At 34.5% G+C, this 16958-nt stretch overlaps 1 protein-coding gene across 1 annotated transcript; it reads left to right on the forward strand.

Annotated features, from left to right (window-relative positions):
* The first annotated feature begins 6642 nt into the window (after positions 1–6642).
* On the forward strand, positions 6643–13015 carry LOC149774314 (uncharacterized). The gene is made up of 2 exons (XM_089945436.1): positions 6643–6723; positions 12547–13015. The coding sequence occupies exons 1-2, from the start codon at positions 6721–6723 to the stop codon at positions 12973–12975; spliced, it is 432 nt and encodes a 143-aa protein (XP_089801562.1). The 5' UTR covers positions 6643–6720; the 3' UTR covers positions 12976–13015.
* The last annotated feature ends 3943 nt before the right edge of the window (positions 13016–16958 follow it).

Here is a 16958-nt window from a genome sequence, read left to right on the forward strand (position 1 = left end):
TCAATTACGCGACATGTATTATTAATAGAAGAGATATTACGGACTCTCGGTCTTACCGATGTGAAATAGTATTCGAAGCGGAACAACAGCTGCGAAATTAAATTACTTAGAGAACCGCGCTGATGGTGAAACACAAACGCGCGTGTTTGGTCATATATTCTATCTGCGGATTTGCTGGGACAGCAACATTATTCAGCTTAGTGTGGCTGGAATCACGGCAAAATCAAACATTGTAGGTGCACCAATCGGTATTATTGTCGGGGCTATGGCGATCGTAACCGGTGTCTCTAGTGGTGCTAGTAAAACATTTCAATGCGACTGCATTCACGAAAGTCAAATAAAAACAATCTTCATACACGATACTGGTCATCGGTCGAAAAACAAATTACCTGGCAGTGTTTTAATTGATCGCTACCATAGGCTTGCCTGAATAAGTATATCCCTCTGCGGGATGTTCGATTCCTCAATCACTACGAAATGAAGTAGTGTGAAAGGCTGGTGTTTTGTCCCCACTGGCCCTCCTTGCGTTCATTTCCATCCGGACGTGACTCGACCCGTCATGACTGGATCACCTGAAGTCATGTGTGTGCTTGCACCCCCTTGGGGAAAATTAAAAGTGATGAACAGGAAACGTTCGCGTGGGAGGACAACTATGTCATAGTGCTAGAGAAGATGACGTGTGTCAGTGGAGGCAAAGTGCAATAAAAAAAGGCGAAAACGGACGTTTCACTCTACTAGAGGAGAGAATCCGGAGAAATAAAATTTTTGGAAAATCGAGTGGGAAAATAGCAATGCATTTTCCCGACCAGTAACAGTTACAGAGTTGTTACACACAGCTAAGTACCTCTGTATGCGTGGGTTCGAGTCTAGGATTCGGCTAATGTGGGTATGTGAGAAAGCTTGCCAGAAGCTTCTCGTGGGTCGGTGGTTCTTCCCGGGTTTTTTTTTCGGGTTCTTCCTCCACCATTAATACTGGCCGCCATGCATAGCCTATCGTGTGCTGAAAAATGGCGTTAAACCCAACAACAAAAACAACAACAACACAGCTAAGTGGGAAAAAAAAGAAATAGAAACAATCGATGTGAAGACTCGTATTACAAATTACATATTACAAAACACCTCACAACGGAAACATTTAATTGACAGTTTAAATATAGATACTTAATTTTACTTTTTCATCGAAACAGCGCCCCCCAAATTTTGCTGGTTTAAGGCAAAATAAAATCTAATGCCTATTATTCTACAAAAGTAACAATACAAAGATGTGAGGAATTTTCGCCGAATCCAAGCAACCTTTCACGGCGCATCCACGAGTCATTTTTCTTTTTATTAACAAAACACCACGCAAAAAGAGTTAATTCAATAAATACAATCCTGCAACAACAATCGCTGTAACGTTTTTAAGTTAGAAGTCATTTATCACTACCGAATGCAATACACATCTGGCAATACACACGCGATTCAAACTAAATCATAACTTACAAAAATTCAAATATAAATTTTTTAAAAATCGTCCTTAATTGAAATTAACGACATCTGCAGGCGTTTACGAAAATATACTACCCCGTACCCCTTCCCATAAATCTGATTACTAGTGGTTGTCTGACAGGTTTCAAGACAGACTTATGTTTTAACTCATTTGTGCCCAGCCGATATTAGTCATCGATATTAGGATCCTTCTCACTCGCTTGAAGTTGAGGCGTGGGGATACGCCGATGGATAGAGTAGCAGTTTGTTCATGAATCACACGCTGGCAGCAGAAATGAGCTTGCAAATTCTTGTTCCACGGGTGCTTTATGTAATGTTCTGAAAGGCTGCGATTCGAGAGTAAGAAATTGCAAGCACACAGTTATGGTCATTTTTTTATTAAAAAAATATCAGTTGTTTTGGTGCCCTAAAACATCTGGTGCCCGGAGCAACCACCCCACCTCCCACCCCCAAGGACGCTACTGCCTATGTGCATTTTTTAATCATTGCACAAGTTAACATTCCTAAATGCATCCCTCCTACTCTAAAGTTTGAACTTGGCAGATTTCATTTGCTAAAACAATATTAAGTATCATGTCGGTAAAACATTTAACATCCCAAAGAATAAGTGCATCCGAATGAAAGTTTCAAGTGTGCCATTAACATGAAGCAAGTTGCAATAAAATTTGGCGACTTAATAGATGGTTGAAAATTAATGACCGCGGGTCAGGTAAGTTGCACAAACTGTTCATGGGAACTAATCTACGAATGCGGCCTGTCGTATCCCATCAACGACGTAGAATTTGGTAAATATATTACTTTCAAATGAGGCAATTTGAATGCTTCTTTCTACGGTAATATATTTTTTAAATGAATACTTCCTCTCTCGGTACAAAAATTAGTAGTAGTTTCAGCATAGCTGTATCCCACGTTTTCTTATATTTGTGTTTGCTAGTTGTTGCTGTAACGTCTATATTTAACAATGACGATAAGTTATCAGAGAAATTGAAAATAAATAATTTTTCAAAGTATTGAACACTCCCTTTTCCTCCTCCAAGTAGTACACATAGATGGCTTTTAACATCTCTTTCTCTCTCTCTCTCTCTCTCTCTCATACACTCTCTCTCTCTCTCTCTCTCTCTCTCTCACAAGCACACACACAAGCACACACACAAAATATACATGAAACAGTTCAATACCTATATACACTTGAAAGTGCATCTGCTATTTTATTTTCCTTTCCCTTTTCTAAGCAAACAGTTTTTCAAGTACCAATGTCATTAAGTCTATATATATATATATATATATATATATATATATATATATATATATATATATATATATATATATATATAATCCGATCTCCAATAATATGCAACATTTCCGGTCTTTTTTCTGGCGAAATATTGATAATTAATCATAAAATTCGATTTCCTGATTCGAAAGGCAACCTGTTTGAACGGTGGTCTTGCTCGATGAGAATAAAAATCAACTTAAAGCTTGGGATTAGTTTGTATGTCCGTTGATTTTATGTCCATGTGCATCCATATGAAACAGTGGTCATAACAATATTTTTCTCTGTAGTGATAGTTCTAATCATTTGTTTGGATGAATTGTAATAATTCAAAGAATTTTACAAAAAATGAAAATAAAACAAAAAATTATTTAATATTGGTTAAAAGAAAACTTAAACAAAAGCTAATAATTAATGCAATGTTTCCTGCTCATTTATTTTATTACTTATCAAGTCGTCTATTTATACCGTTATGAATAACGGATCATGACGCGCGTGCATTTGTTAATTCTGTCGAGTTTTTGTGGTTTACAAAAGGGGACTATCCGTATTTGCGTGCAGACAGGAAATATTTTAAGAAATTTACGATAAGTATGCATTACTTAAAAAACTTTATGAATTTCCCGTTTTATATTTATCATAGTAACCACTTATACTGTTTGAACTGACATCGTAAATTGGAACATAAGTTTATTTGGGAAAACCAGCATCCTTTAAGACGTGGAGTTCTTACCTGAGGATTAATGCCATTAAACAATAAATAATTATGAGTAAGCATACAATAAAAAAATAGTATAAAGTTTCGAATTAGTACGTAAGCGATTTAATGTTGTTCAACGTCGACAGGGAACATGATATGGTCAATAAACTACATAGTCCGAAAGAAATATGACGAGCGCGTGTATATAGAAATCTGGTAATTCAGAAAAAAAAATTGATCTGGAAAGATACTCAGCATAAATTTCGGTATAAACGAGGCTACAATATATATATATATATATATATATATATATATATATATATATATATATATATATATATATATATATATATATATATATAATATATATATATATATATATATATTGATGATTCTGGTCACAGATGATTCCTCCACATCGAGTCTATCTGATCTTTGGGCAGTTCTTTTATTATTTTTATTTTTTTTTTGGGGGGGGTGTCATATTGTGCCCATGAAATCACAGTTGAGATGGTTTGGCTACGTCACCATATTGTCACAAGAGCGACTACCAAAGACCTTCTGCAGCGAATTGAGGGAGAGAAAACGATCTTAGGTTGATGTGAATAAACACTTCAAAGATGCCCTCAAGTAATCTTTGAAATATCTCAATACTGACCTTGGGTATTACAAGGACCTCACATAGGCTCGCTAAACATGTGCCACAGACAATTCAGTGTACGAACTGGCCTATCACTTCCTCACAGAAACTAAACCAGTCAGTGATGTGAACAACTTCGAACAAGTCACTGACCATTTTAACTTAGGATTTCCCCTTGTTGCTTATGCAATAGGCATACCATTTTATAAAGTAAATGTTTGTAACAGGCATAATATTTTACAGACTAAATGTAGTTAAGCGTTATTGGAAATGCGAATTGGTTGAAGGGGTGGGTGGGTGTGGTATGGTCAGATATCACGTACTCAGTTCAAAATTATATATTATTAACTTAAAATCTGTCATTTAAATATTTAGGAAAAATCTGATTTGGGGAAAATGTATTTATCTGAGCTAAAACAGGCAATATGATATTGTATTTTACATGTAATAGATCACGGCATTGAGATAGTATTAAGTAATTGCATAATAACTATCTTGTTGTATGAAGACTAATCAAGATACAACGTGCTTTACATTTATTGTCTATATTGGGCCTTGCGTACAATGCACGCGGCAAACATCGCGATACCAGGCAATGGGGGCTGCCAAATTGGTCTTCTTCTAGTCAACCAGGTCCCTTGACTGACAATCATATCATACGCGTACATTTAGCCAGATAGCTATCATACCTTAAATATTGAAAGTACATTAATTGACAGTATCGATATTAGCAAAGAGAATTGCAAAATATTATTGAAATACATATCATAAAATGACTGATTAGATTGTTTACATTTTACTTCTGTTTATCACAACTTTCACGACATGTGCTTCTGTATTAATCCACCAAAGTTTATATCTTCAGGTATCATCATTCATTCGTTCTTAATACCCGTATTATGATAAGGAAAAATACTTGCCGTTAACTACTTATCTTAAATAAACCATTCATGTATGCATAAGTGGGATGTATAATAATGTATAATGAATTTGTTTGCAAATATGAGGACTATTCTAGATTTGGCATGCGTTTCCGCAAGAGTGTGAGAAAACACTCCCCGCAAGTGTCAATAAAATTATGAAAAAGACGAATTTCAACATAGTTCCAAAAAGATCGGATAGGATATATCAGCAGATGCATACTTTTCAAAAAGGGTACTTAGGTCAGTTATGGTGGCTATCACGATTGTCAGCAATCGTTAAGGTTAAACGAAGTATAGCGCAACATGCACAAGGACAGTGCATATGATATGTATTCATGTAAATATCGATATGATTTTCTACATGGGATTGTACGGTGTTTCGAATGGGCCACGTATAGGAAAATAGTTTACGATTATATAAAATAATTTACGATTATATAAAATAGTTTACAATTATATGCACAATTGCGTATGTACATATTAGTGGCGATTTATTTATATTTTTATGTATTTGTGATAACTACTTATTTTTGGGCTGGGGGTTGTATGTCATTTCATTTACTGGAAATAAATTAGCTGTTATCGTTGTACAGCATAGTCATTGTCAGAGACATGGGTGCTTTATAAACCAGGATACAATGAGGCAGCTTAATGTGGCTGGTGGCTACATCAGAGAAAATATTATACCAAAATCTTGGATTTCGTACATTTTGCTATGAACCAATAAGGACGCCAAGAATGTAGTTAGATATTTAAGCTTAAAATTTATTAATTAATAAAGTTTAGAAAACATATTTACCAGATGTGGTGCAATAGATAGTTCAACATGTACAGAAAGACATGAGACGAGAATATGAATATTCTAGACCCTTGATTTTGTGGATCATCATAATATTTTGGATTCAAATTGTGTAATTATTATTATTATTATTACCAAAATGCTGGGAGAATTCTGTTATTGTCTTCATCATAAAATACTTCTTATGACCAATACAGGCCTTACTACCTATTTTCAGGAACTACTGCCAAGGTTGATCAAGACTGAATAGAATCTATTTTATTTGCAAAACGTTTGTGCAGAAAAAGTGTTGATGTTCAATTTCTAAGTTTTATTCAAAATCCTAATCTCCTTTCCACTAATAGATTATTCATAAGTGTCAGTGGCATTTCATTTTTTCACCAGATACAGACTTCGTATTGCTGTAACTGCATCAAAGTCTGTGGACAACAAGGTATTACATTTTTTCAAAATATAAGTCATTCTTTCACACACTTACTTCTAAATGGTGCACGAAACTTAACTAAAAGAAATGGGACATCATCACTATTACGATAATTTGAAACCATTTCTTCACAATCAGACTAGCACCCCTCACCCTCCTGTACTGAATTTGGTATTACCAATAGCCTGAAACTATTACTGTGTTACGTTTTATTGAAAGTGTAAATACCCCATGAGGAACACCATTCTTTTACCTCTATTACTCACCACTAAAGACTAAACTCTGGACATAATTGGTCAAGTCCTCAGTCATCCATAAAAAACAAGAGACACTGATTGGTTGGTTTTTAGCAGAGACATATATATATACCATGACGTTGTGTAGAGACAGGCTAGTTCTGCCCATGCTTAATCACACGAGACCTGATCATATACAGAACCACTGACATATCATTGGAAGCGAAGAAAATTGACATGGTATGTAGTTGGTAAATGCGTTAAGTTGTTTATTTACATTATTTAGGTCCATGGCTGCTGTTCTCTTAGAATATGATTTCATATTTTGTTATAATGGTAGGACTCGCAACACTTTAAGGGCTATTGGTAATTCACAATTCAGTAGAGGTTTTACAACATGGTAGCAGCGTGCAATCAGGTGTGAAAATCGCTGGAGAAAACAGCCGCTTTTGATGTGATTTAGATTGCATTTTGTATATTTCGAATGCGTATGGTTTTTGTGCGAAACAAGACTGTAGGAAACTTTAAAATTTTGAACGATATCGTTTAGGTTTGCTATCTTTTGAGTAGTTTATTTATTTCGAGCTCTACTGTATTCATGGAACTGGATCTAGATCGAATGCTATCTTTGAGTACAAGCAGCACGGACTCCCCTGACTGGGCAAGTGTGCATACATGTACCTGTGTGTGTGTCTCGCTATTTTTAGATTAACGTTGTGATCATTGGAATGTAATGTAATGTCCAGTCTTAAGGTATTTAAATTTTCACTAAATTTAGTTGAGATGTGTTGAATTTATTTAGTATTTATTTAGTTTCAACAATGTATCAAGTATTTGTTCAAACTTTAAAATAATGACATCACTTCCCCAGTTGTATGCTAAATTAACCATCAAATTATCTCGGTCTCCAGAAACTTGCAAGCTGAATCTCGTCTATTGTTTTCTCTTTCACACTATTCTTATTTTCTCTATCTCCTTCTATACACAATTGCAGTAACACGGTGTTGTACAATCAGACTATTACATGATTTTAAAATATCTTAACAGAGAACAGTTGCCACGTAATAAAATTCCCAATAATAATGGATAACTCCATAACGAGGTATAGAATCTCCATTGATATTCAACAATCGTTTGATAAAATGGGAAAACATTATGTTCCCCAAAATCAAGCGTCTGGAATATTCATATTCTCTGCTCAAATGTCTTTATGTACATACTAAACTATATATTGTTCCAAAATTGGTAATTCGGTTTTCTAAACTTCAATAATGAATTCTGAGTTTAAATCTCTAGCCACTTTCTTGGTATTCTAATGGGATCCACTTCAAATGTACGAAATCTTAGACTTTGGTCTAATATTTTCGCTTTATGCAGACCACCAGCCACATTAATCTGCCTCGTTGTATTCTGGCTTCTAAAGCACCAATGTCTCTGCAAATGACGACACCCAACAGCGATAAAAACAAAAACTAAGTTATTCAGTCTCTTTCAAATTTTCTACAAAAACAGAATAAATAACTAGTTGTCACAAATGCACAAACGTCACTAAATCACCACATATATATGTACATACATAATTGTACATATACGTATAAAACTATCTTCCTATACGTGGCCCATGCGACTCACCGTACAGTCCAATAAAGAAAAGCACATGGATATGTACATCATTACATCTCATATTCACCGTCCTTAAACACGTTGCGCTATATTTCATTTAACCTTAACGATTAGTGACACTCGTAACAGCCACCAGAACTGTACCATCTTGTAAACTATGCAACTGCTAATATATTTTACCGAATATGTTTGTAAATCTTTTTAAATTCCTTTTCACAATTTTATAGACACTCCTGTTTTGCTGGAAGTTTCTCACAATCTAGCGGAAACACATACCACATCTTGAATAGTTCTCATATTTGCAAACTAATTCATTATACATCATTAAACATGCCATTTATGCATGCATAAAAGGTATATTTAAGAAAGTTAACGGCAGGTATTTTTCCTTACCATAAGATGGATATTAAGAACGAAAGACTGATGATACCTGAAGATAGACACTTTGGCGGATTAATACTTACTGAAGTACATGCAGTTAAAGTTGTGATAAACAGAAGTAAAATGTAAACAATCAGATGTATAGTATGTATTCCAGAAATGTTTTGCAATTGCTATTACCGTTACCGACCATAACTGTACTTTCAATATGGGGTTTGATAGCCATCGGGTTGAATGTGTATAATATGACTCAGTCAAGAAACCGGATTGACTCAGAAAAGATTAATATGGCAGCGCCCATTGCTTGGCATCGTGATGTTTACCACATCATTGTGTGCAAAACCTTATGCATATGCAAAATGTAATGCTCGTTCCTTCTTGAATAATCTTCATGGAACAAGAAAGTTGCATGCAATAGCTCAATACTATCTCAATGCCATGATCTGCTACGCGTAAAATGCAGTATTATATTGCATATTTTAGCTCAAATACATGTTCCGCAACACCTATTGTACCTGTACATTTAAGCGAGTTTTTAAGTACTATACAGGATTTTTGATTATACCACACCCACCCACTCGTTAAGCCAATTCGTATTATCAATAGCCCTTACTAGTTATTTATGTTCTTTTGTGTATGACATTTGGACACGGGATAAATTAATTCTTATGGTTGTACAGTGTCGTCATTTGCAAGGATACTTTAGAAACCAGAATACAAGCAGTTTAATGTAGCTAGTGATACATAAAGGTAAAATGTTAGATCAAATTATAAGATTTCGTACATTTTGCCTCAAACCAATATTAGGATAGCAAGACAGGGGTTAGAGATTTTAACTCAAAATTCATTAATTAATAAACTTTGGTAAGCCGAATAACCAATTGTAGTACAATAGACCATTCAGCATGTACAGTAAGACATTTGAGCAGAAAATATGAATATTCCGGTCTCTTGATTTCGGGGAACATCATTTTCTTTGGAACTAGCATTATGTCATTGTCATTATTAATCGTACTAGTATTATTACCAAAATACAGGGATAATTGTTATTGCCTTATCATAAAATGTCGTATATGGCCAATACAGACCTTCATAACTTTTCTAAGAGCTATTGTCAAGGTTGTTAATATATTATTTTGAAGTTAATTGCAACTTAACACGTATAGTCTTACCTAAACCTTCAGTTGCATTTTTACTTGAATTTAGTAGTTTTACTGATTTGTAAAAATGTACATTAGCCTCAGTATGTTTTTCAGTGCTATTGGTTTTGACCCTATAAAGCTGTGTTGATAGCTAAATTATTCTATTTTCAAATGTTACAAATATTTTCCCTAAAAAGCGGTTTAAATGATGTTTTCAATTACTGCGTCTCTCGCGTTTCTTACTTCTAGTACAAGAGAGCGTATGGTTAAAGTTACCAAGTAGTTCCTAATACCCTATACTATTTTAGACACGTGTCGTGCAGTGTGGAGAAGCCATGTAGCATGGAAAAATACTGCACGATTCTGACAATGTAAACGGTGAAAAAAATGAGCATATAATTGTCACAGTTGGAATTTGACCATTCCATAAAGGTAGCCTATATACTAATTTCCATTAGCACAAGAACGGTCTTATCGGGACAGAAATATGTGACCAATCTGCACAGGATTCCGGTCCGGTGGCCTAATGGTTAGAGCGTCTGCCTCGGATGCGGGAGGTCGTGGGTTCGATCCCCGACCGAGTCATACCAAAGACTTACAAAAATGGTACTAACAGCTGCCTCTCTTGGCGCTCAGCATTAAGAGGTTGGTGTTAGGACTGGTCGGCCTGGTGTCAAGATAATGTGACTGGGTGGGACATCATGCAACATGTCTGCGGCATGATGCCACAGTGCTAGACATCACTATAAACTGTTACACTGCAGACATCGTAGCGATATGACTGAAAAATTGTTAAAGCTACGTTAACAATCCAAATCACACACACACACATACACACAGGATTCCGTGTTGTAGAGGAGGAAGTTCAAGGGCCTACCGTTTTCTGTAGAAAAGTAATTTCACCAGAGTCCCAAAACAATTTTCATAACAGATCCGTCTCTTGGCAATTAATAGCAAAGACAAAAACCGACTTGGTGAATGTACAAAATACGAACATTTTAAAAGCGATCAACACAAAACACGAGAAAATAGGTTAGTAATATGATACTTTATTGTATGAAATGAAATACTTGGCAAATGATCTAAATATACATATGCATACATCCATCATGCTTCTTCCAGTAAGAACTCGAAGCAAGCAATCCACTTTTTATTTCAAAAAAATACCGCCATTTCCTAACTGCATAGCATGCCATAAGCAAACAATGTTAAAAATCAGTTCTTGGAAAATTTACTCTGAATATGTTAAACAAACCGCCATTATACTATTACTTTATTAAAACTCGGCTTCGTCCAGTTTCGCATTGTAGAATCCGATTGTATGTAACCTATTGCATGGACGATTATGCTTTGCATAAACCGAGATTGTGGTTGCGTACTGAGCCGTATACGACTTTAACAAATATCGACAAGATCCACTTGAGTTAAGTTTTTAAAAAAAATACTTTATTCCAATTAAACCCGCAATAACGACGTCACAAGAAAAATCTCTTCAAACCATATGAATAATACTGAATCTTGAAAGATATTGGTCCTTAGCATCGATGGTTTCTATTAAAACCAGATAATATCGACGTTACATCACATTTAGAGCCGTGTAATTTCTTCATCGTCTACAAATTAATCCAATTTAATAGACGCCATCCGTGGGTCAACCGATCCCAGTCGAAATCTGGAACACAAGATTTGATGACGTAACCGTTGTCGCTATAAAAGAAGCCAACCCCACGATATGTCTGATTGTTATCAGCCCAAGTTCGCTATTCAAATTATTTCAGCATCCCAGCTAGTCGCCAATATTCACCAGAGTCTTACTTTTATCTGATGCACGCTTTTTCTTCTCAGATCTGATTTAAAAGCTGATTTGCCTTGTTCGTTCTCTCCCGAATAAATTCGTATAACACAACTACTTTTGGGGCACACCCTAAAAAATATCGGAATTACGAGCGACTAATTTACTAAATAAAGGGGAGGCATCGATTAATTCTAAACTGAATATTTGAACGTCCTTTGAACCTACCATCTTGATTATTTCAAGAACGGTTTATGTCGGATAGCTTTACTACAAACGTAATAAGTGACATGATTAATTTAAACCCAAGTAATGTGACTTGTAGAGTGCTGATACTGTTATTAATAATCTGTTAATCGAGCGAGATACATGTCAAAAGGTTATTAATACAAAACGTACGTAAAAGACGCTTTTGTAAGACACGAAAATCACACTGCGTTGAAATCAGAACTTGAATTTTCTCAGTCTCATCCACGAGCTTGACATTACGTGACAGTAGTAATATATATGGTAGTAATATATATGTTGGAAACCTCTGCTAAACTGTCTGAAATACTTGTAATATTTATAAATCGTCTAATATACGTTCAAAAATATTAAAACAAAGTGTAGGATTTGGTTCAATTTCAGAAAAATTTGAATGAAGTTTTTGAGTGGTTAAAATTATGCTCGAATATGCCGTGTTTTGTTCTTCTAAAACTACTCTTGAATTTATTTGAACCCAAGCTCCTGGAATGTCAATTAAGGATCAAGAGCAAGACTGAGTTATCAATGCAAATACCCTTATTCCACTAGGAATCCTTTTATGGACTTGGCGGAAAACGATTTAATTTGTACTATATATTGATAAAACTTCATCAATAATGATAGATTTTTCGTATCGACTAGCAGCCAATGCCATTGTAAATCAGTGATGTCTCAAACCTTTGCCACCGATAGTATTGATCGGCGATACATATGTATTGGAACGTGTCAGAGATTTCGTTGATCTGCGATAGTTAATTACTGTATGATATGATACTTAGATATTTACTCAGAAAATGTGTTTGTAGTATTCACAATAGCACTAATGTGTTAATGCACAATCATCGTATTGCAGACTTTTGAATGCTGATTTGTTTGCAGGACGAAGCAGACACCCACCTTGTGGCTCGCATTGTGTTTGGCGAAGCGAGAGGCGAGACCGAAGAAGGACAGCTTGCCGTTGCATACTCTGTGGTTAATCGCATGAATCTTCCAGGGTATCCTAATACCATATATAAAGTTGTGTACCAAAGATGCGGCAACAAGCACCAGTTCGAGACACTAGATGTTAAGGGTCATGATGAAGCATGGAAAGACGCTGTAGCGCGCAATACCGATGAGTACCAAAACGCTATAAGAGCCGCAACCGATGCTCTCCTTGGAAAACGGCCTGATCCCACTCTTGGCGCTACAGACTTTTCCATACGTGATCCAGATCCTGCAACATCCGACAATGAGCTTTACGAAGCTTCCGGCAAGATACAAATTGGGGATCATTATTTTGTTTGCAAACGTCCAAAATCCAGCTAAAATAACAAAATATTTGCATCATTAAAGTTAAAGAAGCTTATTTTACAGACTTGTCCTTATAAGTGTATATGCTTACATTAAGAATCGATCTATTGCAAGGTCCGTGGGAGTAATATTAATAAGGCGATGTAAGTAAATGATAATTGTATTTTATTGTTCAATAGTTCATTTAATTCTAAAATAATAATAATAATAATAATAATAATAATAATAAATTCCAAAGTCAATTACTTTAGCACATAAGATAAGCGCAGTTCGAATCCAGCTAAAGTGAATCACAATTCTCTACTTTATTTCATTGATTCTAACAGGAAGAAAACCCACACAAATTTGTTGAAGCATGATAACTATCACTTCCACCAACCTTAGACAAAGCAAGTTGATTACATACCATGCCACGTATCCACTAATCTTAGACTTAACTATTAGATTACATACCATGCCACATATCCACCAACTTTAGACATGACAATTAGATTCCATACCATGCCACGTATCTACGAAGAATAGACTTAACATTTAGATTACATACCATGTCACTTATCCACCAACCTTATACTTGACAATTAGATTACATACCATGCTACGTATCCACCATCATTAGACTTAATATTTAAATTACATATGAAGCCACGTATCCACCAACATTTGACTTAATTAGATTACATACCATGCCAGGTATCCACCAACCTTAGACTTAACAATTACATTACATACCATCCCACGTATCCACCAACATTAGACTTAACATTTAGATTACATACCATGCTACGTATCCACCAGCCTTGGACATAACATTTATATTACATACCATGCCACGTATCCGCCAACATTAGACATGACAATTAGATTACATACCATGCCACGTATCCACCAACATTAGACATGACAATTAGATTACATACCATGCCACGTATCCACCAAGAATAGACTTAACATTTAGATTACATACCATGTCACTTATCCACCAACCTTAGACTTAACATTTAAATTACATACCATGCCACGTATCCACTAACATTAGACTTAATATTTAAATTACATACCATGCCACGTATCCACCAACATTAGACTTAACATTTTGATTACAGTTCATGCCACGTATCCACCAACATTAGATTTAACATTTCGATAACATATCTTGCCACGTATCCACCAACATTAGACTTAACATTTAGATTACATATAATTGCTACATTTCCACCAACATTAGACATGACAATTATATTATATACCGTGCCACGTATCCAGCAACCTTAGACTTAACAATTAGACAACATACTAATTGTTTGCGATAGTGCAGAAATGGCAAAACTGCAGTCTTGTCAGTGGTGTATCCTGCATACCTAGAAGCGAAATATTACCATTTTACAATTCAATGAATTTATATATTTTAAGTACCACCCAGTCAGCGCTATAACATTAACAATTTAATATATAGTTTTATTTCAAAAGCACAACATTTTATAATTATTTTGTATTAGCCACTATGATCAACGTCTGGATGTGTGAAAAACCACCAAATGATCCGCCAACCAAAAAACACCTCCCCACCATAACAGTGGTATTTATGTCTTAGGCTACCACCACCGTGTTTCTTCTCCATCAAGAATCACACATACTCTCGGTACTCGCTTGTAAGTCGGATCCAACTGCAAACAAAGTTGATCATGATCTGAAGTCTGATCTGGGTCTATATAATGCTTATATTCTTAATTAGACAAACGGTTTCACAAGCCCTATATAAAATCGACCTCCTATCAGGTTTTTGACGCGATCGCAACCCTTAGCTAAACGAATTCGAGTGTGTTGTGTGACAAATAATGGACCTAATGTTTAAGAAATGAACTACAGCAGATCATACTGCTTCTAAAACTTGGAATAACAAAGAAATTACACAAATATTTAGAGCAAGGATTAACAAAGAAATTGGACATATATTTACAGCTTAGATTACAAAAAATTGCACAAATATTTACAAGGTGGATTAACGAAGTAATTGCACAAATATTTACAGCTTAGATTAAGAAAGAAATTGCAAATATTTACAACGTAGATTAACAAAGAAATTGCACAAAAATTTACAGCTTAGATTAAAAAAGAAATTGCACAAAGATTTACAGCTTAGATTAGCAAAGAAATTGCACAAATATTTGCAACGTTGATTAACAAAGAAAATGCACAACTATTTACATTTTAGATTAACAAAGAAATTGCACAAATATTTGCAAAGTAGATTAACAAACATATTGCACAAATATTTGCAGCGTAGATTAAAAAAGAAATTGAACAAGTATTTACAGCTTATATTACTAACGAAATTGCACAAATATTTACAACTTAGATTAACAAAGAAATTGCACAAATATTGACTGCTTAGATTAACAAACAATTGCGCAAATTTTAGAGCTTAGATTAACAAAGAAATTGCACAAATATTTATAGAGTTGAACGTTTACTACACTGAACAAGATTAGTTTTTTAAGTGATAATATTAATCGATATGAATCTATTAACTGAAGATTCTCATACGCAGAATAGTATCGGACTGATGCAAATTAAATTGATCATTGTCTTTGTATATTTAAGGTGGTAAGTTCAAAACACAAAATATAATGCACCATAATTAAGTTTCAGAAACAAATTTACTTTAGAATTGTTGATTAGAGTCCAAGATTATGAAATTGATGAGAAACAAATCAAGAAAATATATTACAGGAGTATATTTAAGATTAATAAATGAAGCTGGATTACGCAGTTGTTGGTGAAGTTCTATTTTTATTGTATAGCAATACGATTATACAATTGGGAAGCATTTTTTAATAAAACAAATATTTCTAAAATCTAGGATTAAACTCTTTTGAAAAAAATGTCTATACAACTTCCTTTTTAGAAATAGTGATGGTAGCAAAGGTGGCCATTCTGTAAATTAGATCTGCACCAGATTCATTGACTTGACATCGTTTAAGTATTCAGTGAAAAATCCATGTTTATATGACTGTTAATGATGAACAGCAATAATAAGATTTTCAGATGGCTGTTGTGGTGGCCATATTAGATGTCCAACAATTAATCAATACTCGTGCTATAACAAGTATGAGTTATAATTTTACGAACTGTCTCCAACCACTAACCGAAAGGTAGACACTTAAACAAAAAGTAGAAAATGTAAGTAAATTCAATATATGAAAAAAGGTTGGTGACATACTTCGTAGTTGAACATAATTTAAGAAAATATCAAATTAAATAATCGAGGGTTTGATTTATATTGATGGTTGTAGGAGTTTAATTAACTTTTTAAAAATAGGTTCTGGATTTCTAAGCCATTTTGTTGATGCATCCACACCTCTGATCAAAGATGCAAGCAAAAATGAAACTAATGAAAGTAAAAACAAAAACTAAATTAACAGCAAATAAAGAATCAGCTTTGCATTATTATGTAGATAGTATTGGGCACTAGGTTTAAAGTCTTAATGAATTCTATAATAAACATTAATTACAATACATGCGTAGCTTTTTTTTATTATGAAGAAGGCGAGAGAGTAATAATATAAATATCAGTTTGTCAAACTTTTAGTTATTTTAACTTGTATAGTTATTAATTAACTAATGTAGAATAAATAAGACTTATACGAGAATTACCAAATATACGAATACACAAACTAATAAGAACAAGCAAAATGAGGTTAGACAGTCTTTAGGTTGAAATTGTAAGAATGTTGGATGATGCCTTTGAATAAGGATTCAGTATTTTCATTAGACGTATAAAAACAATCTATCTTAGCTCTACACAATAAACTTTGAACATACTTGACAACCGACTAATTTCCGCTAACTAAAAAGTTTGAGGAAAAAAAAAACAATCTTCGTTGTCTGTTTTGTTTGGTGTTGGTGGGGGCTGGGAGGTTAACGCCATTTTCCGCGCACAATAGGCTATAATGTCGGCCAGTTTAACAATGGCTACTGGCAAGCGTTCTCAAATA

Source organism: Sinohyriopsis cumingii, unplaced genomic scaffold, assembly GCF_028554795.1.
Source record: "Sinohyriopsis cumingii isolate HCF-2022 unplaced genomic scaffold, ASM2855479v2 utg000349l, whole genome shotgun sequence".
Lineage (NCBI taxonomy): Eukaryota > Metazoa > Mollusca > Bivalvia > Unionida > Unionidae > Sinohyriopsis > Sinohyriopsis cumingii.